This window comes from Filicampus tigris, chromosome 7 (assembly GCF_054856515.1).
Source record: "Filicampus tigris isolate MCC_2025a chromosome 7, RoL_Ftig_1.0, whole genome shotgun sequence".
NCBI classification, from domain to species: domain Eukaryota; kingdom Metazoa; phylum Chordata; class Actinopteri; order Syngnathiformes; family Syngnathidae; genus Filicampus; species Filicampus tigris.
Genome location: NC_141223.1, coordinates 11266683 through 11284295, shown reverse-complemented (window position 1 = coordinate 11284295; position 17613 = coordinate 11266683). Strand labels below are relative to the sequence as shown.

Here is a 17613-nt window from a genome sequence, read left to right as displayed (position 1 = left end):
TTTTTCAACAGTGCTTATTCTGCTTCGGGTCACGGGTTGTTAAAGCCTATCCTACTTGACTTTGGGCGAAAGGCAGACTACACCCTGAACTAGTTGCCAGTCGGTCACAGGGCACATAAAGAGAGGAACAACCGTTCACACCATTCACTGAGTGGGAGCTGAACCAGAGCGTGTACCAGTCAAAGCTAGTTAACCATCCCACAATGGGTGAAGGAGAAGAAATAGATTTGGTGGCAGATTTACTGTCCAAGGCCATTTTCAAGACGGACTTTTCAAGAAAAGCAAGACATTGTTAAAAAACGCCGGACAACTCCGAAGCTAGCTAGCCTGTCACAACCAAGAAGAGGGTTTGTCCATGTTCCACCTGTAGGAGGTCCCAGGGTAGACCCAGGACACGCTGGAGACTCCCGGATGGCCTAGAAAAAAAGGCCGGGGTAGTGGAAAGTCTGGGTTGCCCTGCTTAAACTGCTAACACAACTGAATGGGTAAGTCTCTTACTGACATCTAGTGGTACACACTACAACTGCCCACACCTGACTTTTGAGACACAGCACACAATAGTTGTCCTTTTCAACAAATTCAATACTGAACTGAACACTCTTTTGCATAGTCTATTTAAGTAATCGTTGCTTGACCTATAATAGCATTTGTTTGGAACCAAACCCTTCGTATAATAAGAAATGGACAAAAGGAGTACACCTAAGATGTGTGTAACATCCATTTATTAACAGTTTATATGACAAATTTGGAAATTACAAACATTGTTTTATTAAAACACCACTAATATTTCAGTAAAAGAACACAACATAGTGGTCGGGGAACAACTTTACTTCAGAAATAGTAGATGATCAAATAACCATAGGGAGACAAAAATCAAATAGAAGCAGAAGGGAAAACTGATAGAGAGGGGAACAATATTATTTGAAGAAACACTATACCTCCCATTTTGTTTACAAAAAAAAGGCTTCCCCCCTTTGAGAACGCTTAATTTTGGAACCATATAAACCTCCCATAAAGATTTAAAAGAAAGAGCCAAGAATACTACAGTATTAGAATAATGACTCTCTCAAGCTTTGGCTAAAACATTTCAAAGAAAGCAAAAAAGTAATAATAGAAAAATGTTGAGGTCCATTTCACCTTATAGGAAAAGAGGATCACTTATAAGCCTATTTCAGATCTATTCAGTTTGTTCTCCATGTTAAAATCGGATTGTCCTCCCCCTCCCCAGCCTAGCATTGCTCTAAAAAGAAAAAGTGTTATTTGAGGGAAAAAATATGAATATGAAGAATATCAACAACCATCAATATTCTAAACATTGTCCCCGGAGATGCCGATGGATTGTATAGAGAGCTCTGGTGATCAGCGCTAACACTCATGCAGACACATGCAGGGACTGAGAATCCAGCCGAGACCGGTGTTGAGGTCTCTGCACCACTGGGAGCTGAGGCTGGTGCGTGAACGACAGCAGAAGAGGATCATCTAGCACCCTGCTGGAAAGAATCCAGAAGAAGCACATCCCCACAGCAGATAAACACCCCATTGTCTGTCTGCCCCTACCTAAATTTGCACTGGGGTAGGGATGTAACGATTCACTCAAGCCGCGATTCGATTCGATTCTCAGTTCCCGATTTTCGATTCAATAACATTTTTTAAAAATTGCTACCATGCTTGTCTCTGTGCACTAGTGTGGTTCTGCAGCCATCCACATACGCAATACGCAATGATATTTGGCGCAAAAGCATAATTTGATCTACACATTCAAAATGTGCAATGCATCTGGAATAAAAAAAAACTTTCAAGACATAATTTTCTAGATGAATTGAATCAATTCGATTTTCGATTAATCGAATCAATTAATCATTACATCCCTAGTGATTGGTGGTATTCTCATCATTATAGTTTCCGCCTCACCTGAGAGTGTTGAGTCAGTGAGTGTCCAAAAGGTGACCACATGACCAAAGAGTTGATAGATGCACATAAAACGGATACCATAGAAGGCTTCTGCTGAGAGCACTAAGAAAAACACGACTACACACCTGATTAATAATACAAACAGTTTTCCCTACATACAAGTAACACAGGAGAGAGGGAAACGGGACAGGGAGCAGGTGAGGGACGGAAAAGCAGACGGGTGAAAAGTAGACAGACAAAGTGAAAGCATTTAAGCGCGCTCCCCACGGATGCGACGTGCCAGCTGGATGTCTTTGGGCATGATGGTGACACGCTTGGCATGGATGGCACAGAGGTTGGTGTCCTCAAAAAGACCCACCAGGTAGGCCTCGCTGGCCTCCTATGATGGAAAAAAAATAGTGAGGAGTTTTAGTGAGATGACAGCCCCAGAATGAGAACCTACTGACTCTTATCTGAACGACACAGACCTGCAGAGCGCCGATGGCGGCACTCTGGAAACGCAGATCTGTCTTGAAGTCCTGGGCGATTTCTCTCACCAAGCGCTGGAAAGGCAGCTTGCGGATCAGAAGTTCGGTGGACTTCTGGTAGCGACGGATCTCACGCAGAGCAACAGTACCAGGCCTAATTTTTTTTTTTTTTTTTTGAAAAATGAAGGAAGGGGCACAAAAACAAACAACATGCACAGGGTGAACAAGATCACATGACAACCAGGGACGCACACTGACAGAAATACATAAGTGTCCTACTATTGGCCACTAGTTTTATTTTTGCTGGTTAACAGCAGAGAAGCAATGCAGATGTAACAGCCAAACGAACTACCATGTTGTATCACAACCAAATTGTGTCCTTATAAATTCATTAATTAAATGCATTGCGCCACACGCAATGTCATTTAATTTTTATTATTTTATTCATTCAAATTTGTTTAATTAATTCTTTTTTTTCTGTCAAAAATTGTCATTACCCTAAAAAAAATCCCTATTGCTCAGGCCCAAGTATGTAGCCCAATCTTGTGACTAATGTCCCAGCAAAAATTATTCATACAAAATATAAGTATATTTTGACACATATGAGAGGTTAAAAAACGCACCTGTAGCGATGGGGCTTCTTTACACCTCCGGTCGAAGGGGCGCTCTTCCGGGCAGCCTTTGTGGCCAGCTGTTTACGTGGAGCTTTGCCTCCAGTGGACTTACGGGCAGTCTGCTTGGTACGGGCCATTGCGCCTTAAGATTGCCTGAAGATGACAGAAACAATATAACAATAGACACGTTTTATCTTGCATCAGTTATTTGGATATGACATGATTATTGTCAATAAACAACATGTTATGGAAATAATGATTCGCATCCTTCTTCCATAGCTTACATGATTAATGTGTAATTGAAGGTTATACCTTAGCAATAAAGAGCTACATAAGCAATCGACATATTCAACACAGCTCCGAGTGCGATGCTCTGCAAACTACACCAAATTTTGTGAAGTCTCCTACAGTGTCTAGCAAAACTGTGCATCAGTATATTTCCAAAGGCAAGCATTTAATGCAGCTTTTGTATTGTGTCATTTGCAATAGTTGGGCAAAGTGTTTATGTTTTGGCCAGTCGTGTTGTGTATTTTGTCTAACTTCAAAAAGTATACGTCATAGACCCATGTAGCGTCAGTCAAAGACGAATACCGATACTATTGGCCGATAAACCAAAGACTAAATGTAAATGTGAAAAATAAGCCAATCAGCTCGTTCCTCCTGTTAAGTGGGCGGAGCTTACAGTCGCTTCCAATGTTTTTGGACCCGCCTCCTTCGCTCTGATGATGGCGGCGGTTTGATGGGCAAACGGGATGAAAACCAAGGCAGACGGAGCAGCACGCAAACAACTTGGATTTGACAAGTTGCCGCTGTTCCCGGTTACCGACAGATGAAACACTTGTACAGAAGACATTCCAAGGATTTCAGGGATATGTAGAGCACACTTGAACGGCCCCTCGAGCAGTATAGAACCGAGTTGAACCGGCGCACAATTCGAAACAGAATTTCCCCTCGTCTGAGCGGCTGTAAAAAGACTGCGACTTCACTGTCGTCGTCTCCTCCGTGGCGTGTTGTTTTCAAACACGACAAAAACGAGCGTTTGTTCGCCACATAAATAAACACGGGAATTGAGTAAGTTATACTAAAAATTCTAAAGTTAACTGACGACTGGAATATCGCCTAGGAAATGCCTTACCTCGAGAAAAAGTGAACAGAAGTGCTGAGAAACCTTTCGCTTGTCTATTTTCTTCGTATCCACAATGAGAGGTAGCGTCCAGCGGGTAAAATGGCCGCCGCATCAATCAAGTGCCCCAAAATGCAACAGTGTTGAAGTCATATTTGGTTAGGCTCACGTTTCATTTGGGCTTGACACACGACTCTCAAACTAGTATCGACGTGTTTGTCCACACTCGCTTCTGCTTGTTCAGAAACACGGCGCTCGCTTTTATAACTTATTGAACTGCTTTGTCCTTTTTGAACTTGTCCACATGCATGTAATTTCCGAGTAGTAAATTGAGTGGCAGAAGAAAGTTACTTCTAGTTACAGTACAGTACTTTATTTATAGTGGCCGGATATAAATGGACGTCAAAGTACCGACTAATTCAAATAAATACTTCCAACTGTAAATATTCTATTTATAAAATTACATTTTTGGAAGAGGTTACTCCCAAGTTGGATTATTTTTTTTTTTTTTAAAACGTTATGTGCAATTATAATGTCTTGTTTATTTTTGTTCCTACCTTTTCAAACTCACAATTTCAATCAGTTTTCACGTATTACAGTAGCAACTCTGCTTAACAAATACATGGGCTGCCCAAGTGCCCATTACTTTTTTTCTTGGGACTTAATGTAGTAATGTAATATATTATTGCCAACAAAAAATATTTATGACAGCAAAATGAGGTTTTGTCATTGCGGCTACACTGTGGTTTATGTTAAATATGAAAGATAGCATAAAGTCACACTATTTAACCACAATTAGTTTTATTTATGTTTGTATGTGAACTTTGGAGTACAAATGTTTTAGCCTTCAAAATGACCAAAAACACAAATTAAAAAAAACAGTAGGAAAAATAGGTTATCGACCTGAGAGAGAAACGAAAAAAATCACAACATTGTATGGACAAAATAATGTGGTAAAAACCAAGCGTAAAATCAAATTTGGTCTGCTACATATGCGCCGCGTCCAAGTGTCAAACCATGCAGTCATTATAGTGCAATGACATTTTGAAATTGATAAACAGAATAAAGCATTTGGATTCTGATACAATATTAAACACTGTTGTAAAAATAGAACTGACTGTTTATGTCTATTTTAAAATGACAGCAAAAAAAAGGAAAATCAGAAGACCCATTATATCGATGAATGTGTCCATTGGAAGATGACAATGTCTAAACGCTATGTACTATGCTCATTCCAGATTATACACTACTCGTGGCTAGCAAAAACACAGTATTCATAGCAATACCTAAAGTGAGGAGTGTAAAGTTTCAAACTTAAATGAATATATATCTAAAGAAACTCTTCTACTTGTAGCACCAACCAATACATAATCACACATTTACGGTTATCACAGTCATAATATATAGAGAACCTCAAACCAAACTACTATCTATGTAGGGAGAAGGAAAGGATGGTGATGGGACAAGAGAAGAGCATTTCATAGACAGAAGAAAAAAAAATTAAGCACGCTCCCCACGGATGCGACGTGCCAGCTGGATGTCTTTGGGCATGATGGTGACACGCTTGGCATGGATGGCACACAGGTTGGTGTCCTCAAACAGACCCACCAGGTAGGCCTCGCTGGCCTCCTATGATGGAAGAAAAATAGTGAGGTGTTTTAGTGAGATGACATCAACAGAATGAGAAACTACTGACTCTTAGCTGAACGACCCCAGACCTGCAGGGCGCCGATGGCAGCACTCTGGAAACGCAGATCTGTCTTGAAGTCCTGGGCGATTTCTCTCACCAAGCGCTGGAAGGGCAGCTTGCGGATCAAAAGCTCAGTGGACTTCTGGTAACGACGGATCTCACGCAGAGCCACAGTCCCAGGCCTGTACAAGACAGGAGAAGTGTTGAACTTGGTTTCCTGATGGTTCACACCAGCACATAAGAGCAGTCTTAAATGCTGGAGCCTGTCCCAGCTGTCTCCAGGCAATAGGCGGGGTACACGCTGAACTGGTCGCCAGCCAATCGCAGGGCACACATAGACAATATCATAATGGAGCAACTCAAATTTACGCCAGCAAGGTGTTACTGAAGATCATCATATTCTTTGTCTGGCCTAAATGAGGAGTCACCTGGCTCTTACCTGTAGCGATGGGGCTTCTTCACACCTCCGGTGGAAGGGGCGCTCTTCCGGGCAGCCTTTGTGGCCAGCTGCTTACGTGGAGCTTTACCTCCAGTGGATTTACGTGCAGTCTGCTTAGTACGGGCCATTGCTACTGTGGATCAAAGCTGAAAGTAGACAAAGTTTTGAATCAGTTAATGCATACCAAATTAAAAGTTGAATGTGACAACACTATTATAGTTGTGGATATGGAGGGCATATCAATAGTTGGAACAATAATATAAAAGTTGGTCACTGCGAAAAATGATATAAAAATACGGTATTAATTACTTATATGATGTTTTTCATCTCCGGGGCAGTACAGACACAGAATGTCTTACGTCATAAATGACAACGGAGAAGTCCAATCACGAGAGAGCTTGAGTGCTGTTATGGACGTTTCAACCAATGACAACAGCATTGCTGAAACCCCTCCCCTTGCGCACTGGTAAGGGTATGTTAGTTTTGATGCTACAGTAATCCCGATGTGGCACTAGCGTATATTTTCCAATGCAGAATGAGCTATTTTACAAGAAAACCAAATGACACCGCCCTTGTTGGCTGCCCCATGTTTGTACACTAACACACCCGCACATAATGGCTGGCTGCTGCCATGAAGAACGTAAACGGGAAGGAAAATTCACTCTAGTGATCGCAATGACGGTCAAAAAAACGATCGAATTGTGTCAACCCCGTAGAGTGAAAGTTGAATCTTACTTGTGGGGACGACATTAGACATACTAAGGGTTCACTTAGTGGACATTATTTTGTCAGCTGACCCTTCAGTCAAGGCGCACTTCCGAGACAAAATCGAGCAGATCACGAAAGCTTTTCAGGTTGCCGACTCTCAGCAGGCAGATAAAGGCACGACGGCTCTGCGTTTGATTTTGTTTTTAACGAAAATCAAGGAAATTTACGTCCATCCGAACTCCTGAACTGCTGGAAATGATAGTTTGACGTTCGAGTGTAAATTTGATTCTTACCTTTGTAATTTTAGTGAGAAATTGCAGCTTTCAATTGGGATTTAATTTCTTGAGTCTCTTACGCGTTGTTCTCGCTACAAAATGAAGGGAGGGAAAAAAAGAATATAGGAGCGCGTTTGGAGGCACGTTTCCCATGATGCATTTGGGACAAACATACATGCCGCAACAGGATTACAATTAACGAACACGCAATGCGCACCAAAAACACAGTCTTAGTTTAAGAAATTATATATTGTAGGTAATTCTAAAAAAATATATATTTTTTTCAAACTACATTTTACATGGAAAGAAAATACAGCCAAAGTCTGGTTCTGTAGTCACTGGCTTGAAGTTCAAAAGCATTTTGTACTTACAAATACTTGAATTTGGTGTTATTGTAACACATATAAACGCGTTATTGCAATTTACAGCCAAACCTAAAGGGACACACAATTTTGTATTTCGTTGAATATCACACAAGTAAGAACATTTGTCACTATTGAAAGTAACAGTCAAATCTACAAGACGACAAAATAAAATAATATTGCTGTACTCTTACGAATGTTATGCAAAACAGGCTGTGTAGTAGTCACGATATTGATCCTTTAGGTGGCGCCAACGTGCGTTTCCACTTTGTACATCACAAAAGCCACGAAAGAAGAAGACACGTGTTTAATTTTCTTTCAACTCCAACATGGCGGCTGCCAGAAGGCTAAAACGCGTGGTGGCCTCGCAGCCAGGCTACTTAAGTTTGAAGTCCTCGGATCCTACAGGCGAGATCAGTAGTCGAAGAAAGCGCTTCAACAAGAATAAGAAAAAGAACTGGAACAAACACAGCGACATAAATGACGTAGAGGATTTTTTAGAAGACATCAGGCATCAGGAGAGGACCACCGGGTGAGTTGTTCACTTTGTTGTGAAACACCACTTAAAATTCCATTTCCAATTCAGAAAGCACGACGGATAGTTTCATGTACTCCATGTTTGAACGCGTGTTGACACGATGTCATATTATACGCGGGCGGCGTGCGTCTGTTTTGTCTAAATCTGTTGTTTATTGCAGTGGCCTGTTGGCAGAGAAGTCGGATGACAATTTGTTCTTTCTGGATGTTGGGCAGCAACAAAAAGATATCAAAGGTAACCAAAGGGGATAATATTAATTCAGTTTTTCTTTACATTTTCATATTTTTTTAAAATTTGCATTTGCACTCGAGTACATTGTAAACCAAATATTTCCATTTCTTTAAAGAACCAGAGGAGGAGGTGGAGGGCAAGAAGAGGAAAGGGAAGTCACAGCGTCCTCTCAGGATAGACTTGATTCTCCAGCATGACTCACTTGTCCCACCAATTAAAGAGTCAGTATTAACCATTTACTGTTTTCTATCTAATTGATTGGAATCTCAATCTCGTCCCTTATTTTCTTTTCTTATACACTGAATTTAATCTCCAGTGGTCTTAAATATTTGCAAATATGTAGTGTTGCATGTTATCAAAAACATTTTCAAACTTTAACCCTGAACAGATTTTTAATTGTTTTATAACCTTTTGTCCAGTGATGATCTCATCCTTGCGCTCCCAGTATTTCCTTTTTGGGAAATGTGAAGACAACACATAGGAACTCAGGAAACTATTGTGTGAATGGTGTCTTGGGATCTGAGGATAAACAAATGCTAGCAGTGTAAATCAAATGCATTCAAACCAACTGTGCATGCTATGGATTATTCTTCATCTACTTGTTCCCCACACAATAAACTAATAATCTCCCCTCTGTATGCTTCCCCAGTGTGCTGTCCTACCAACAGCCCAATGCAAAGAAACTTCGTTGTAGTGCCAAGAGGGTAGAGCAACTTGCGGCCAAAGGTGTAGTACCACGGACTCAAAGAAAGCTACTCAACAGACAGGCGTCGAACACAACAGCTAAAAAGGCGGTGACAGAGGCCAACAACAACCCAAACAGAGAATATTATGACATCTGGGGTCAAGAGTGTAAGTGATGTTTTTTGTGTCCAATAATAATATCATACATTAGCTTGCTGTCTATTCTTTGTTTATTGGAATAACAAGTGACCAAATCATATGGGACTGACAGTTTTGGAGGTGGGTGGACAGTTTCGGTGGTGGGTGGAAAAATCAAAATTTAATATTAGAGGGGTGCACCGGTCAAAACTTTCTGGCCAATCACTAATCCTCCATCTTTAAAGTGCCTGACCTGTTGATCCCGATTTCCATTTTTTTAGATGAACTGCATACACCTTCGATGTTCCAATTTTGTCTTATTGTAAAAAATTGACCAAAATTTCTGAAACAACACAAACAGGTTGTTTAAACTGCACACAACGTAGTTCTCCTCATTAAAAATGAAAAGCCTATTGGTCATCTCATAGCAGAAGAGGACAGCGGCAGATTTTTTTTCGTATCTCTGCGGCGTAAGATAAAATCGATTGGTGGACAATATCGGTTTTATTTTAAGGGATCGGAATCAAGGAATTGGCACCAATTCCGACCGATCGATCAGTGCACCCCTAATTATATTCATCATAATGTGTTAAGGATAATTTTAATATACACCCTGTATTACCGTATATATTTTGTACACTACACACAAGCAGGCATGCTAAGAGGAAGATGTCATAGTGAGGCAACGTGCAAACGTTGACTGCACCACAGAGCTGACATGGGGGTTTGTTGCCTTGCTGAAGAGCACTGTTGCAAGGTATACATAGGAATTTCTTTGTCAGAATCTGTAACGTTAGTTAAAGTCCTGGCTCTGTTGTACGTGCCTGAGATTACATTGTGGTTCTCCTTGATGAATTGTGTCGCTGACGTTTAGATGTTTGGAAATTTTCCGATTGCCTGATCTAAAATAATCCTCAGTTTTCTTTTCTCTGCCACATTAGTGTGATCAAATGAGCCCAAAGTGGAAGCTGGTGGGGTTTGATTTATTTTCTGCACTGATTGAAGATGGCCTTTGGTGGTGTCCTGTGGAATGCACTCTGCTCAATTTAAATCCCTCCAACATAATGCAGTGGCAGAGAGTACAAACATTAAATTACAGAGTAAAGATGGTTGCCAAGTTAGTGTTTGCTCTGCACACCTATTAAACGATGAGATTGTAGGTATGTGCGACCAGGACAATGTTTACCATTAGTAGGCACTTGGTTGTTGGCAGTTACAGTTTTTGAGGTCACATTTTTACATTTCCTTCAGATTTTTGTTTTTCCACCCCTCCATATATTTAGGTCCTCGATATGTAATCTGGTTGTTTATCTTATTAAACAATTCCTCTTTTAAACACTGCAGAAGGATTAAAAAGAAAATGAGTCCTTTACATTGCACATTTGCCAGCCAGACTGCTCCAAAGTTTAAAGGGGTATATTTTACATTAAAGTGTAGCTGAACTCTGATGGTGCCAGGTAAAAAGTCACTGGGGCAGACTGTCATGCACTCCTCTGCCACCAGCTGCAGTATTTATTCATTGAAAAGACTTAAGTGGTAATCGTCGTAGTTTTTCTTTGTGATCAGCCAAAAGTACAGCAGATCCATGGTACCTTCAGCAGACTGGCAAGAAGAGGGTCACGGTAAGAAACCATGTCAAACAGTTCATCACAATATGCTGCCAACCGATGTCGTAATCTATTGGTTGATGTCGTGGTAGCGGCCAGGGAAGTTGAACGAGAAGCCATCCATGCTACCTGCAGTGGAGGTGATCGCGCCCGGCGGTTCCTACAATCCAGACTTCTTCTCCCATCAGGTAAGTTTTCCTTCTACTGTAAATTGACTCAAAGGAACTATTAATGCATACAACCGGACACAGTTTCAGTTAAAACTAGAGGTTCCGATTGATCTGATTTGTGACTGTTTCTTTAAGTGTATTTATTCTGTGTGATCGGCCGATTAATCTGTTATCCAAATAATTTTCTACTAAATATCGGAATTGGCATCGGCCTCAAGTCATTGGACACTCTGTGCAAGGGTGGTTATGTAAATTAGCCCCACTGTTACATATTTAGGAGAGCTGGGCATGGTCAATCTGTCACTAAGTTCCTGTCTGTATTTCCGGCCGACCCACATGGTCCCGGTCAGTCCCTCCACGGCCACAGCCATTCGGCGTCGAGAACGTAATTTATGCATCACAGGCAGGCGCCGTACAAGCAGACACGGCGCTAAATAAAGAAAAATATCAAATAAAAACAACAGACACACACGGGCACAGTGTGGTGATCGGTGAAATAAAAACAATATGGGGCAGATGTCTTGGCATCTGTGGGACCGAAAGCTATACAACACTGTTTTATTTTTTATTTATTTGGCTGGGCGCGCTACCAGTAAGTGCTTTCTTGACGCCGTTTGGCTGACTCTGACCGACCGGGTGGGCCTGAAATGTAGACGTTTGTAAAATAATTCACAAACTAGCGCCACCGTCAAGAAACGATTTGAGACCCCCGCTGCCTTTTCTGCTACTTTTTTTTTTTTCTTCATTTATTGAATAAATTCTTCAGCTGCTTGTCGTGCCTCCTCGTCTTTGTGTACGTGTTAATCATGGATGCCTGTCTGACAACATTGGGATGGTCACGTGTGTAACAAATGAAATTCACAAGATATGAAATCAACTGTTAAATCAGCAGATAAATGAATAAAAGACTTGCATGGTCTCATGCGCTTATATTTTGAACACAGGCTTTACTGCAAGAAGCCCACGATGTGGAGGTTAAGAAGAAGAAGGTGGAAGACAAAATTGAGAGACAGCTCGCTGTCCACAAAGAAGATAGAGCAACAGAGGTACCGAGTCCTTCCAGGTCCACTGTCACTCTTGGCTGTCAATTTGAGCACTTGATTGTAACAGAGTGTTTGTGTCTGCAGGAGACTATCTTTCAGGAGCAAGTAGAAGGCCTGGTGGAGGAAGATGAAGACAAAGAAGTGCCTCCTATTGAGGAGAAGGAGGAAGAGGCAGAGGAGAATGCGGTGGGAGGAGCCATCGCACTGGCAGAGAAGAAGACTGAGAGACAAAGGAAACGAGAAAAGGCGGAAAAAATCAAGGTGCTTACAAGGTTACTACACTTTAAAAAAAAAAAAAAAAAAAAACGCCAAAAAGTCGCTGAATGTTAAAATTGGTATCATGTATTTTGTCTTGTACTTAAATGTTGCAATTCTGGAGGCAGCTGTCGTAATTGTTGTGAAATGTACACAAGTCTGGATTCATTTGCCACCTTTGCATCTTTTTTTCCATCAGGAGCAACAGCGTCTGGCTGAGAAAGATGACACCAAGAAACGACAGCAACTCTACCAGCTGCGCTCCATCAAAGCTGCCATCAAAAAGGCAGAAAAAAGAACCGCTGTAAGACACAAACAACGGAAGGCCAAGATGGAGGCCCAGAAAGTTCAGCCCAGACGCCTCGGCAAACTCAAGTATGCACTTAACACACTCGTCAAATCTGTCTTAGTATGTTAAAAGCTTTTCTGTGATGACATTAAACTCCCTGGGGGGAGCAGTTGCATTATGCTGCATCCCTCAAGCCCCGAATGCACTTTAACAACCATTAAAAACCACCTTCTTTGCTCAATGACCTCATCAGTCTAGTGACAAAATGTCAACATCCCCACAGACATACATTTGATGAATGGTTCTGTACACCAGATCACTTTTATTTGATACCCATTTAAAGGAGACATTTGGCAATCTTTTCATAATTTAAAACAATTTACTTGTCTTAATAAAAGATTTCTGACATTCTTCCATCAAAATACACAAAGGATGAAGAATTCTAGCCATTCACAAATCACGGCTCACTTGTTTTCTGAACCTGAGCCATGATTGGTTGTTACTTGAGCCCTGTGCAACTGTGATGTCATTTTCAGTTGACAGCTACAAAATGGGTTGATTTTACTGCTTAACTCGTATTCCGCAAACGTAATATTAATCTGAATGCCCTGTTTCGACAAGTGGGCCTCTATGGAACATATTCTAGTTGAGAAAATGTTGGGGTTGACTTGCCCTTTAACTCATTCTAATTTATATTAGCAATTAGCTGGACAAGCATGTTAAACTCTACTTTCCCTCATTTGCTCAGGGTTATCCAGTTGTAAATTTCCATGAATATAATGAATGCATTGTTTTTTATTATTGTGGTTATTACTGTTATCTTACAGATAACTCATGTTCTAGTTTGTAGCACATATTTTCTTTCTTTTCAGATTTCAGCCCGAGGACCTTGAAATCAAACTAAGTGATGAGCTCACCAGTTCCCTACGACAACTAAAGGTACTGTCTATACTGTACTATGGCCATTACTTGTTGGGTTTTGATTATTTTCACGTTTACTGCATTTTGAGGACTATAGGTCTCTTTTTTTTTTCATAGTTTGGCTGGTCCTCCGACAGAACTACGCTAAGTGTTCATTGTCGCACAGTAGCCTACTTAGTGAGGGATGTAACGATATCCAAATGTCACGATACGATATCAATATATATGAACCTTACGATACCATCGTAGCTCATATTAAAAAATAAATGATAATCATACTCAGTTTATGTAGCAGCATTCACAAAGAAATAGACTTGGCCAGTCATGCGCTCCTATTGGCTCAGCAGCGCAAAATATGATCTATGTAGTTTACAATGCTGTGTTCGGCTGAAGCGGGTAGACAGACAAAAATATTGACTGGTATGACTGATTTATGGGACCTTTTATTGGTTGGAATATAGTTTTGTTTATGTGAGTAGTAATCAGTTGAATTTCTGTTTGGGTGTGTGTAGGGTTTCTGTAGAACATGAAATACAAATCTAAATAAAATAAACATAAGCAGTTGCTTGTAAATGCGTCTACGCAATGCTAATTAGCCGTGGACCTAATTACCGGTATACATATAGTCCAAATAGTTGTTAACATTAACCTCAATGTATATAAATGACCGAACACCTACTATTGAGGCGCTTACTTGCTAATGCACGCGATTTGTGGAGGAACTCTAATGTGTTATGTTCACATTCATCTGATGATTAGCGTTGGACATGAACATTGGTGGTCAAAACAGGCGTCAAGTTAAACTGCACTAATAAACTAACCACCAGAGGGCGCTGGAACTGCACAAATGGAAAACAACGTGGGCTTTCATACAGATTTGCTGCTATTGATATCATGACGTGGCGATGAAGATATAGTGGCAATTTAAATATTGCGTTATTGCCGATATTGTTACTTCCCTACTGTTAGTTGAGGGGAAAATCAAAATGGTGAATTGAACTGATTTTCAAAGCTATGGAGCACCGTTCTGATCACCTTAATGGCTCGTGTGTTTAGAAAATGGATTAGTAAATCTAAATTAGTACATTTTTAAAGAGCGGAGTTTCAAAAACATTTTCTAGATACTTTTCAAAGGGCTGTTCTAAAATAAAATTACTGAATCATTTTCAAATTAATTTAAGCGGTTCGGGAAATGAACTTGAAAAGAGTTTGAAAAGAGTTTGAAAGGACCTTTACAACATCGTTTTGTTATTGGACATCAAAAGAAACGTAAAGATGTTATTTAAAAACCCTGGAAATCCCTTGGAAAGTCTTTGAAAAATAATTTCAAGAAAAGAGTGGGAAGCCCGCTAGCACTCTACAAGCGCTCATAACGGTTTAATAAAATCCAGTTGAATTTAAATAATTAATTAAAACATCCAGCGGGGGAGGGAAATCCAGAAAATAATTATTTCCTGTGAATAAGTTCATGAATGAATGGCGGAATTATGTGTATATATTATGTGTGCGAGCAGTGACATCTTTAAGGCACTCAGACAAGAATTTGACATGACTAACTCTCTTTCTGGAAATGTTGTAATGCTTTGCTGCTACAGCCAGAGGGCAGCGTCCTCAAGGACCGCTTCAAGAGTCTGCAGAAGAGGAACCTGATTGAGCCCAGAGAGAGAGCCAAGTAAGATTCTGCCTCACTTTTCCATAACATTTCATCCTTGGGTCACGGGGACGTAGAGATTCTTAAAATTGTGTGTTGCCTGAAACGACCGTCTCCCCTCGCCCTTAGGTTCAAGAGGCGGTACAAGCTGAAGTATGTGGAAAAGAGAGCTTTTAGAGAGATCACTTAACGCCGCAGAGCCTGAGAAGACTGGAGCGCTGTAAAAGCCACAAATGCAACATAATGGAACCAACTGTAACCAATGTCAACCAAACTGCGTTTCCAACGTCATGACCAGCTGACCTATTCGGACGATGCCACCATTTGTTTTACACACAAATTATATATGGCGCGCAATTGATTTGCATTTTCAAAAATGCTCTGTGATTTGTCTCGATAGCTCTATCAGTTTTGACCAGGTAACAATGCTTCTGTTATTGTTCTCATGATCAGAAAATGACTGTTCATGCCAAGTGTGCTAAAATTGAAGTGTGATTTCCAACTAAGCACAACAAAATGCTCACTCGTGTAAAGTGCAGCTGTGCAGCAGATTTTTTTCAGATTTTGAATTAACTCTGTTGACAGCAATGTTTAAATAAATATCAATGTTTCTACTTCATTTGAGGCTTTTGACTTAGTAACAGTTTCATTTATTTGACAAAAGACTGGCTTAAAATAGATTGATTAGTATATATAGGATTTAAGAGTCTTGACATGTGATAACCGATTACAGGCCATCATCTTGAAACCTTAATTGCCTTCAATGCCCTGCAGAGGTGAATGAGGCGCGACCACTTTGTCCTTGGCTGCTTAGTTTCAACAAAGCCTCTTATCCACTAATCGGTGGGAAAATGTAGTCTTAACTCTTGAGAGACGGGTGCAAGCCTTCTCCCAACAGATATGTCGCTGTTTTCACACATGTAAATGGCACAGAAGAGCCTGCAGTGATTTAATCTAATGCTGCAGTTTGTCTCCAAGGAGCCAAATCCATGTTGAACTCTTGATTGAATTTAGTACACTGAGTCACTTCGTTCTTTGCTGTACTTGAGTATTTGTTTTTCTTTGTTCGCCCTACATTTGAAAACGGAAACTCGTTGGAGATAATTTGCGCACTCCGCAAAGCCTAATGCAAATACCTGTACCATATTAGTTGTACGTCTTTCGAGTATCGTTCAACAGTTGTATTTTGCAGGAAAAGAATCGTATTCAAGGATCAAAGAAAGCTATTAGAACAGGCTTTGAATCAAAATATACTTTTATTTTTTTTTCCATACCAATTCCAAGATTTTCCTCAAGTAGATATCGCTTCCAAGCTTTGTAAAAAATGTAGTTGAAAAATACGAATTAATCGCGATTAACTATGGAAAATGTTGCGATTAATTACTTTTAAAAAAACATTTATCACTTGACAGCACTAGTTATACTTTTACATAGTGCCTTTAGTGTTCGGATCAAGACACCACATAAATGAAGTGGCTTCGCGATTAACTATGGAAAATGTTGCGATTAATTACTTTTAAAAAAACATTTATCACTTGACAGCACTAGTTATACTTTTACATAGTGCCTTTAGTGTTCGGATCAAGACACCACATAAATGAAGTGGCTTGTGTTGCAGGTATCCTAAGCCTCATTTCCACCAACGGTATCCACACTCGACAAAGTGAGAGTGACGGGACCCAGAAAAACAGGGCACTCTGTAGATTGCCAAATTAGTATTCATCCTCCTCCTTTGTACATACTGTCTCATGGCTTCTAATTTTTCAGCAGCTGCTCCGTTTCAGCGTGGAGAAAAGCTTTGCCAACCAATTGATTCTGCCATCACTACATTTCCTACACCAGCAAGTAATAAAAAAGAAAATCAACTGGAATGAGGACTTTGTACGACAAAAAGAAAAAGTCATTAAATCCAAATGCTGCTGTGCACCTTATAAAGCTTTGTGATCGTTGGGGAAATATGTTTGTTTTTTGTTTTTCCTCATGCCAGACAGAAGCAGATGGCAGATAAGTTGTTTGTGTTTTGCTTTTCCTTTTTTTTTGTCCTCTCATTTTGTCTCTCTTTCTTCACGTGGGAGGGACAGAGCTGCCAGATTGTTTTAGGATAGTGCCTGTGTTTGTGCGCGTGTGTGTGAGAAGTCATAGTGATTCATTACCAAATAGAATCACCTGCCTCTCACCTCTGGACTGCGTCGGGTTCACAGATGATGTGCTGAAGTCGAGCACATTGACACGCTCCAGATGTGAGCTGAAGCCAGCTGAGGTCAGGTACAGCAATACATTCCATGTCATTTAAAACAAACACACATTTGCTTGGAGAATGCTTCAAATAAGATGATATCATATCATGGCTCTTTAAGTGCAAGTTAATTCTATCAGCTTTTAAAATATTTTTTTATTAATGAGATTGAGGAGTATTCATCTGTAACTTGCTGACAGAAGGGGGAAAATGCCTAAATCCCTACAAATGCACAAGGTTTTCATACACAAATACCAGAGC

At 40.4% G+C, this 17613-nt stretch overlaps 3 protein-coding genes across 5 annotated transcripts; 1 reads left to right on the top strand and 2 right to left on the bottom strand.

Annotated features, from left to right (window-relative positions):
• Positions 1–705: 705 nt before the first annotated feature.
• Positions 706–4310, bottom strand: LOC147144773 (histone H3.3A). Of its 3 annotated transcripts, none has more exons than XR_015087389.1 (5): positions 4128–4310; positions 3002–3145; positions 2379–2532; positions 1912–2290; positions 706–1490 (listed from the first exon to the last, which is right to left on the bottom strand). XR_015087389.1 is itself a non-coding variant. In XM_086035088.1 (4 exons), the coding sequence occupies exons 2-4, from the start codon at positions 3127–3129 to the stop codon at positions 2162–2164; spliced, it is 411 nt and encodes a 136-aa protein (XP_085891214.1). In that variant the 5' UTR covers positions 3130–3145; positions 4128–4310; the 3' UTR covers positions 706–2161. The 3 variants fall into 3 exon arrangements, 1 of the variants encoding a protein (XP_085891214.1); XR_015087390.1 differs by having other exon boundaries at positions 706–1487; XM_086035088.1 differs by having other exon boundaries at positions 706–2290.
• Positions 4311–4899: 589 nt separating this feature from the next.
• Positions 4900–7398, bottom strand: LOC147144772 (histone H3.3A). Its single transcript, XM_086035087.1, has 4 exons — positions 7246–7398; positions 6245–6390; positions 5834–5987; positions 4900–5744 (listed from the first exon to the last, which is right to left on the bottom strand). Exons 2-4 carry the CDS (start codon positions 6370–6372, stop codon positions 5616–5618), a joined length of 411 nt encoding a protein of 136 aa, XP_085891213.1. The 5' UTR covers positions 6373–6390; positions 7246–7398; the 3' UTR covers positions 4900–5615.
• On the top strand, positions 6895–15735 carry nop53 (NOP53 ribosome biogenesis factor). The gene is made up of 12 exons (XM_086035086.1): positions 6895–8121; positions 8288–8361; positions 8474–8579; positions 9008–9210; positions 10747–10802; positions 10880–10975; positions 11902–12003; positions 12085–12261; positions 12455–12630; positions 13417–13483; positions 15061–15137; positions 15246–15735. The coding sequence occupies exons 1-12, from the start codon at positions 7919–7921 to the stop codon at positions 15304–15306; spliced, it is 1398 nt and encodes a 465-aa protein (XP_085891212.1). The 5' UTR covers positions 6895–7918; the 3' UTR covers positions 15307–15735.
• The last annotated feature ends 1878 nt before the right edge of the window (positions 15736–17613 follow it).

Coding starts and splice junctions, on each gene's coding strand:
- nop53 (XM_086035086.1), top strand. CDS start 7,919: ATGGCGGCTGCCAGAAGGCTAAAACGCGTGGTGGCCTCGCAGCCAGGC. Junction 8,580..9,007: donor CTTGTCCCACCAATTAAAGA/GTCAGTATTAAC, acceptor ATGCTTCCCCAG/TGTGCTGTCCTACCAACAGC. Junction 13,484..15,060: donor GTTCCCTACGACAACTAAAG/GTACTGTCTATA, acceptor TTGCTGCTACAG/CCAGAGGGCAGCGTCCTCAA.
- LOC147144773 (XM_086035088.1), bottom strand. CDS start 3,129: ATGGCCCGTACCAAGCAGACTGCCCGTAAGTCCACTGGAGGCAAAGCT. Junction 2,533..3,001: donor AAGAAGCCCCATCGCTACAG/GTGCGTTTTTTA, acceptor AAAAAAAATTAG/GCCTGGTACTGTTGCTCTGC. Junction 2,291..2,378: donor CCGCCATCGGCGCTCTGCAG/GTCTGTGTCGTT, acceptor TTTCCATCATAG/GAGGCCAGCGAGGCCTACCT.
- LOC147144772 (XM_086035087.1), bottom strand. CDS start 6,372: ATGGCCCGTACTAAGCAGACTGCACGTAAATCCACTGGAGGTAAAGCT. Junction 5,988..6,244: donor AAGAAGCCCCATCGCTACAG/GTAAGAGCCAGG, acceptor TGTCTTGTACAG/GCCTGGGACTGTGGCTCTGC. Junction 5,745..5,833: donor CTGCCATCGGCGCCCTGCAG/GTCTGGGGTCGT, acceptor CTTCCATCATAG/GAGGCCAGCGAGGCCTACCT.